The sequence below is a fragment of the Peromyscus leucopus genome, chromosome 1 (genome assembly GCF_004664715.2).
Source record: "Peromyscus leucopus breed LL Stock chromosome 1, UCI_PerLeu_2.1, whole genome shotgun sequence".
NCBI classification, from domain to species: Eukaryota; Metazoa; Chordata; class Mammalia; order Rodentia; family Cricetidae; genus Peromyscus; species Peromyscus leucopus.
This window is the reverse complement of record NC_051063.1, coordinates 170,404,087-170,412,583: the sequence shown is the minus strand read 5'-3', so window position 1 is coordinate 170,412,583 and position 8,497 is coordinate 170,404,087. Positions and strand designations below refer to the sequence as shown.

General features: G+C 45.6%; 2 protein-coding genes across 3 annotated transcripts in view; both read right to left on the bottom strand.

The window, feature by feature from the left end:
• Positions 1-8,497, bottom strand: part of LOC114688528 (carcinoembryonic antigen-related cell adhesion molecule 1-like) — an 875,221-nt gene that overhangs the window by 201,943 nt on the left and 664,781 nt on the right. The window lies entirely within an intron of this gene.
• The window catches only part of Atp1a3 (ATPase Na+/K+ transporting subunit alpha 3), a 28,295-nt gene continuing 26,629 nt past the window's right edge, over positions 6,832-8,497 (bottom strand). Inside the window, exons 21-23 of one of the 2 annotated variants that reach the window (XM_028859969.1) lie at positions 7,971-8,072; positions 7,593-7,684; positions 6,832-7,235 (exon numbers count right to left, since the gene is read on the bottom strand). In XM_028859969.1, coding sequence (XP_028715802.1) covers positions 7,207-7,235; positions 7,593-7,684; positions 7,971-8,072 — 223 coding nt within the window. In that variant the 3' untranslated portion in view covers positions 6,832-7,206. The remainder of the gene's footprint in view (positions 7,236-7,592; positions 7,685-7,970; positions 8,073-8,497) is intronic. The other variant, XM_028859967.2, reaches the window with a different exon arrangement.

Here is an 8,497-nt window from a genome sequence, read left to right as displayed (position 1 = left end):
AAAAAATTATTTGAACAATTCAGGTATGAAAAGGGGTCAAGAGATGAGAAATTCTAAGTGCAGCAAGCTGGGTAATAGAACAATTTACAAAGAAAAGTTCAATTGCTTCCTACAGAGAAGGTGGAGCTGTTCAAGGGACCTGTAACAGTGAGTCACAGAATGGCTAAAAATAATTTTCTGTTACCAGAGAAGAAGTGTCTCTCTGAATGATATGAAAAAAACTCTGATTGTTATTTAAAGAGGAGTATATGCTGTAGGTGTATGGCTCTAACAACTATTTGAAGCCATAGAGAATAAAAGCATTATAGGGAAGTCTTTTAAAAGTTGTGTTTTACAGATAACCTCTCAAAAGTCTACATCCCCTTCTATGTTTATTTGCTTTTACTAAACTCTCTCATACCTGGCAAGATCACTGAGCTATCCTTAGACACATGATTAATAGAGGTTTTTCTAAGATAGATAGACTCTATATCAGGGATGCAGCCAAATCAGATAGGAAAAGTCACAGCCCGCAGAAAAATTAAGTTTCAGTTGGCACTACTGGTCTTATTCTTATTTATATAAATAGTACTAATTTCCAAAGATTGGAGGTTGTAAATGGGTCATCTGACAGATAACAGCTGATAGGCCAGTTACTACAGAACAGCAAATCATGGTACAACCTAACATTTTAACTTGCTGACAACTCCTTATGTCTTGTGTGTGTGTGTGTGTGTGTGTGTGTGTGTGTTGTGTTTACTATTTTCCATAGTAAAAACAACATGTAAGCCTTGGAATAAAAATATAAAACCATTCTAACAATTCATTAAAAAATTTACTATGAGCAACTGTGTTGAAGTGACATAAGAAAGATCCACCATATCTCAGAGACTAGAGGTAAGAGAAGAGAGGTTGAGAGCCACCTCTTGGAACCAATTTCCTCTTACTGGGTTGCCTTGTCCAACTTTGATATGAATGTTTGTGCCTAGTCTTTTTGAAACTTGTTAAGCCTTGTTCAGTTGATATCCCTGGGAGGCCTGCTCTTTTCTGAAGGGAAATGGAGAGCAGTGGACTTTGGGATCTGGGAGGAGTGGAGGGAGGGAGGCTGTAGTTGGGTGTATTGTATGAGAGAATAATAATAATAATAAGTGTCTTCTGACACTGCTCCATTCAGTCTTCTAACCCATCAAGCCTTTCTGCCCCTAAAGATTGGCACCCATGAGGGCATTTGCAAGCATCAGTTTAAGTTCAGAAAAATTCTTCTGCACCCCGTAGCATTACTTTACCAGCAGTAATAAACATTTGAATCTCCTATGGAGTCTGGGGAAATATAGATTATGAATTATTAAACCTAGAGTAGAACTTGCAGTTCTGTGTCTCTAACTAGTTGCCAGGTGATAGTAACACTACTGACAAGTGGGACAAATTTTGAAAAAGTTTTATACCACTTTTCATCACCTTAAATTTACTTACCTCACTAAAGACCCTCATTTCTGAAAGATCATTCCCGTAAGTGAATTCACACATCCACCATAACTTCAGTGGCATTTTCAGATAGTTTTCTCCATCTACTTGAGAAAACTTGAATCCAATCTATACTCTCGTACACTCTAGCTGTGTCAATTTTTCCTCCTTTTTATGGCAGGCTTTCACTAAGTTCTCATCCACTGCAGACTTTGTCACCTCAAGTGCGGTGTGGTAGGGAAAGAGATGAGTCATTTTAAAAGTGTTTATTAGAGAAATTTACCAAATGTAACTGCCTAGTGCATAGCACTATAAACTTCCAAGTATTAAGCAAGAGTAAATATCTGCTGAAAAAATTTCATCTGATATTTAGAGCACAGAGTTGGAGCAAATACTCAAAAGTCTGACAACATTAAGTGCTGGCAATGATAGAAAATGAAAGGAACAGTCTAAGTGCTAACGTAGCAAGCAGAACATTCATATGTGATGACGATTGTTTTGTGAATCTGAATGTTTTATATGGACTCATCTATGATTTACCAATTCAAGAGGTATAATAATATATAAGCGCCTAGAGGGAAATAACTTTCGTTTTTTAAAATAAAAACAAGAATTTATAAGTCGTTTTGGGCAGAAATATAATGGTTATCTCTCTGCTTGAAAGCTCAAGGTTTTGGCAAATGGGCATCTAGCTATGGATAAGACTAATAGTGGGAGAACTGGGCTTAGGACTATCCATCTTCAAAACTACTATAAATGCATAGTTATTATATACAAACATATCTTTTCCTTACCTTGTCTCAGTAGGTGTTTACATATTATTTTTGTGTCTCTATATGGATCGACAATGGTCCCAAGGTAAACATATAGATGGTCATAGCACATGACCCAAGGGCACTGGGAGTGTGCCAGAAGATAATAGATGGATAGAGTTATATCATCTAAACCCTGATAGACCGTGGAGGATTCATAATGCCCGGGCCGTCGTGGCGGAATGACTTCTGGCTGGCGAGACCTTCTCGACCCAAGCTTCTTATCCTATGCGGTCTTTGTTGATGTCCCCATTTTTATCTCCATAGCCCATGTGGCCTCCCTGGCACTAAACAAGCAGTGCCAGCATGAGGGACTTGTAGGATGGCGTTGTCCAAGAGGTCTTGGTTCCGTGTTACACCCCTCCCAAGGACCATTTGTCCTTGAGCTGACCAAAGGACGGTCATGCGTGCATAGGTTCTCCAGAGGATAACCTTGAACTCTGATCTCCTGCCTTCTGCCTCCCAGTCTAGGGGATATAAGTGTTTACCACTAGAAAATGCCAGCTTTTCTTTATTATTATTTTTTCTTTCTTTACCTCCACCTCGAGCTTTGCAGGCCATAGCTAGATTAGTCTATGACCTCAAACTTGTTTTGCTGTTTTTTATTTTTTGAGACATCTGTGAAACGTCCTGGTTGTCCTGGAACTCACTCTGTTAGCCTGGGGCGTGTTGGCCTCTCCTCCAGAGGGATTGAAAGGGTTGTGTGCGCCTACCACCAGCGCCGGGGGACGACCGTTTGAACTTTGAGATCTTGTTGTTTGTGCTATCAGCAACTCATGAAGTAGCTGTTGGAGGGATCACGATGTGTGGCGAAGTACAACCACTAGATTTTGTTGCAGGCTTTGAGAGTGCGACTTTGATGAGGACCCCAGAGCTCTGGTTGACAAGTAGTGTACACCTGCTAGATATGCCACCCTCTTATATGGGCATAACTGCTTAGATTATTTTTAAAAGTGCGTTTTATTATGTGTTTTTTATAATATTAATACCTTGAATGATAGAGATGAGGAAAAAAATACATGGTTACATAAAATTACAGTTCTATAAAGATTCACCTGTACATACTGTGTAGTTATGATGCTATTTTGAATTGATCCTTACAAACAATATTTGATATCTATACTTTAAGGGATTACACAAAAGAGATACTATGTAGCGATTACTTCATAAAAAAATTAAAAAGGATGAATAAAAATCAAATTAACAATATTATGGGTGTGGTGAGTAATCGTGTATGTTGTGTGTGTGTGTGCTGTGAGCGAAGCGGAGACATAAAATTATCAGAGAGAGGACAGTGAAAAGACATTGTCTGTAAGGTTTTCTGTGTTTCTCTTCGCTCAGATCCCATGCGTGTATTGTTTTAGGGTTGTTAGGCTCTTGCTGGTCAAGCAACACAATTACACATCTTTTTTTTTTTTTTTTTTTTTTTTTATTTTTGAATGTTAAAATGGGTCGTCTATATTTGTAGTGTCCAGATGCTTGCCTGCAAACATCATGATTCTCCCCGGAACACTCCAGTCTTGCCACCGTACATGGGAAGAGGACTGTCTCAATATCATAAGAGGCGACACTGTACGAGGTACATACTCAGCTGGTCTATTTTGGTGTGCGTGGCTAGTACTGTAGTTATTCCTCCGGCAGAATACACTGGCACCTACCACCTCTGGAAACTGCAATTAAAGGCACACTCAGCATCAGCTGGCTTCTTGTGTATTGGCATCTGACACACTCACTCATAGGGCCCGCAGCATCCTTGCCACCTAGATTCCTGCACTGGGAAGCTGAAGGCCTGGTGACCCCCTTCAACTGGCACTGGTGAGCAAGCTGCTTAACTCCAGGGAAGAAGTTTCGCTGCCCAATCAGAATGGCTAAAAAAAATGATTGCCACTGCCACCTAGTGGCAGGAACGTGGAATCATTGGGGTTTTTTCCTACCCTGTGGGATGCAAATGCCCAATCCATGTTTTGGAGATAGCTTCTGGAAGTTTCCATTACAGCTAAACGGCCTAAGAAGTAGATGTTTTGGGACATGCCTGTTAACTTAACATTTGGGAAGCCAAGGTACAAGGATCACTGTAAATATGAGGTCAGTCTGATCTACATAGCAAGACTCTATTAAAATAATAAAAATTAAATCCCTAAAAAACCATGCATGCCTTTAATCCCAGCACTTGGGAGGCAGAGGTAGGTGGATCTCTGTGAGTTTGAGGCCAGCCTGGTCTACAGAGTGAGTTCCAGGACAGCCAGTATTACACAGAGAAACCTTGTCTTGAAAAAATAAGTAACAACAAAAAACCCAAAAGCAAAAAAGAGGCCAGTCTGAGCTATATATCAGCACCTTGCCTCAAATAAATAAAATAAATAATAAATAATAAAAGACGGCTGGCTATTTCTTCCTATTCCCAGCAGCCCCAACATGGACACGATTCAAATGTGGACCAACAGGGACCTAAATAAGAAATATGTATTAGAGTCATACCATGAACAGAGCGGTGATGATGCGCTTGACATGATGGAGATGCTCATAGATGTATCAAAATCATAAGCATGGAAAGATATGATGTAAGATTTCATTTGTATGAAGTTCAAGAACAAACACACCTGCCTGGAATCCCTCAGTGAGGGGCTGGGGGTGTGGCTCAGTGGTAGAGCCCCTGCCTAGAATCTCCCAGTGAGGGGCTGGGGTGTGGCTCAGTGGTAGAGTCCCTGCCTAGAATCCCCCAGTGAGGGGCTGGGTGTTGGCTCAGTGGTAGAGCCCTCTGCCTAGAAATCCCCCAGTGAGGGGCTGGGGGTGTGGCTCAGTGGTAGAGTTCCTGCTTTATATGTGCAAGGACCTGCTTCAGTATGGCAAAAAAAGAAAGAGAAAACAGACAAGTTAGCATGACATTGTCATTGGAGAGGAGCCAGCGGGTATAGGCAGGGGAAGTTTCTTAGGTGGATAGAAAAGTTCTGTACTTTGCCTGGGTGGCGATTACACAGATACTTTATTTTGGTGTTGAATTATAGATTGTATTTATTTATTCACATTAGAGATGAAACCCTGAAATTTTTCACAAGTTAGGCAAGGGCGTGTGCATGTATGGTACTAGTGTCTGTTTTTGTGTGGTGTGCACATATATGTGTGAGTATATGTGCATGTGTGTTCACGTTGTGGTGTGGTGGCCATAAGTTGATGTTGGGTGCATGTGCATCATTCATTTATTTATTTGTTTATTTATTCCTGAGACAGGGTTTCTCTGTGTAGCCCTTGCCTGCTCTGGAACTCATTCTGTAGACCAGGCTGGCCTCGAACTCACAGAGATCCCCCTGCATCTGCCTCCTGAGTGCTGGATTAAAGGTGGTGCATCACCCGTGCCTGGCTGCATCTTGTTGGGTTTTTTTTTTTTTTTTTAAAGATTTATTTATTTATTATATATACAGTGTTCTGCCTGCGTGTGTCCTTGCAAGCCAGAAGAGGGCACCAGTGAGGCAGCAACCGTCACCCATCTCTGCCTATCCAGTGCTTGGACTGCAGATGCACACCACCACACACACTTTTTAAAAGTTTTTTTTTTTTCAATTCTAATTAAAAATTTTTTGAGATACAATCTCACTATGTAGCCTTAGCTAGCCTAACACCTGCTGTGTCTATAAGGCTGAATTCAATCCAAACTCACAGAGGTTCATCTGCTTCTGCTAAAATGCCTGGTTTAATTTCAATTTTATTTTATATGTATGTATATCTTGTTTGCATGCATGTCTGTGCACCACTTGCATGCCTGGGGCCAGTGGAGGCCACAAGAGGGCATCAGATCCCCTAGAACTAACTGGAGTTGCAGATACTTTGTGAGCCACTATATGGGTGCTGAGACTCGAACCCAGGTCCTGTGCAAGAGCAGCAAGTGTTCTGAAGCACTGGTCTCTCCAGCCCCAAAGTTTCTTGTTGTTTTTGTGCACTCGAGGGTGTGAATGTGTGAAAGCTGACCTCAGTGAAAGAGGAAATGAGCATGATAACTTAGAGCTTGGATGGCCTCTGTCCAAAGCCCTTTGTCCACTTCTCCGTAGCTCTGTGCCCATCAGCAAGTCACTTCCCCCCCTGTGCCTCACACTGATGAGTATTCTTTGTTTTCTCGAGACACGGGTTTCTCTGTGTAGCCCTGGCCATCCTGGAACTCATTCTGTAGACCAGGCTGGCCTCAAACTCACAGAGATCCGCCTGCTTCTGCTTCCTGAGTGCCGGGATTAAAGGTGTGCGCCACCACCGCCTGGCTTCACACTGATGAATACTAGGACACTGTTTAGGAGGGGCATCAGCACTTATCACTACCATCAGGCCCTGACCTCCCTTTCGGAAGGAGAAGACCCTTTCTACCTACCATTCAAGTCCCATGCTCCTCCACTCCGTCCATAAGCCCATTGGTTGAAAATTCTAACTCCCTAGAATCCAAAAGCAGGATTCTGCACCACCCAAGATTTTGTGGCACCCCTTACCAGCTAAACTCATGAGGTGGCTCGTGTGAGTCACCCAACACTGGGCACCGGCAGAGGGCGCCCCATCTGTCCCTGGCTCTGGCTAGCAGGCACAACACGCACACAGCTTCTCTCTCCCCACTGATATATTTGATCATTGTTCAGAATTAGAACCGGAAATGGCATCAGCCAGAGGACGAGGGGAGTAAAAAAGAGCCCAAGGAGGGGAGGAGGGACAGGGTCACCAGGGAGAGAGGGGGAGGCACAGAAAAGGGAGGGGGAAGAAAGGCAGGGGCTGTGGGGGGAGAGAAGCCAGCCAGAGGGAGAGGAGAGGGAAAAGTGGGAGGTAACCAAGGTGCGGGAGGCGAGGCTGGGCCACAGGGAGAGAGGGGGGCCATGGGGAGAGAAGGCCCCTCCCCCCAGAGTACAAAATGGGGGGGTCGGAGAGGGCTGTCCTGGGCTGGGGGCAGGGAAGACGCGGGCGACGATGTGGTGGGTTGAGGTCAATAGTAGGTCTCTTTCTCCACCCAACCTGGAATGACAGAAGGGAGAGACAACGTGAGAAAGGAAGACAGACCAGAGAGTCATACAAGTGAGGGGCAGGGGCTTAGGAAGAAACAGGGGCACGGGAAACAAGGCGCGGTGCCAGGCCTGCCATCCCAGCCCTGAAGAACTCAAGCAAGGAGGGACGCGAGTTCAAGGGCCGCCTGAGCTACACAGGACCCTGTCTCAAGGCACACAGTCTCACTTGGAAAGAGAGGGGGGGGGCAAGATGGGGAGGGGGGAGAGGAAGGGAGAGGGGACACATCCCGAGAGCCACTGGTGAAAGAGCCTCCCTCTGCTTCTCCTCCCAACCTTCTGTGCCCCGGCTTGGCCCCGCAGCCCTCACCCCCGGGGTTCCTGCGCAGGATGAGTTTGCGAATCTCATCGTAGACAAAGATGAGGAAACTGTAGGGGAAGGCACAGAACCACCAGCTAGGCCTGCAGAGAGGAAAAGAGGAGAGGGGACGTGAGGGGTGTCCCCAGATGTGGAGGGACCAGATGGCCAGTCTTCCAGGCCTGGATCCTGCATAGGGCCTGGGGATCTGCAGAGTGTCCCTCTGAGAGGTGGGGAAGGCTTGGTGGCATCAGAACAGGGTTGGCAACGGGGGAATCGAACAGGGACATCCAGAGAAACACCAGGGCCAGTGGGTTAAAAATCGGAGGCTGAGGCCCAGGCTGTAGAAGGCGTGGGAGTGTGCAGTTCCTGGGCGGCCTGGGCACTCACTTGAGAGGGTACATGCGAAGGGCCACGTCCATGCCTGGGCAGTAGGACAGGAAGGCAGCAAGGGCCGTCTCCTCGAACAAGCCGAAGATCAAGATCTTATTCCTGGAGGCACAGGAGAGACAGGGCTAGACCTGGAGCACACACCCACGCCAGGCCCCCCCACCCCACAGACACCCAGACATGAGTGGAGGAGCAAACGGAGCAAGACTCTGAGTCACCAGCCCGCCATGATGCGCACACAGGGGGAAAAGCGAAGGCCGTGGGGCAGGGGACGGGACCCAGGCAGAGAAACAAATGAGAGAGCCAGCCGGAGACTGAGAGCCACAGAGACAATGAGAGATGTAAGGGCTGGTGGCAGAGGAAGCAGCCAGGCGTGGTGGCACAGGCATGTGACCCCAGCACTTGGGAGACTGAGGCAGCAGGATTGCCGTGAGTTCGAGTCTAGCTTGGGCTAAATTCCAAGGCACTGTCTCAAGCAGGGGGAAAAAAATGAAAGGGGGAAGGAGGGAGACGGGGAGAAGGGAAGG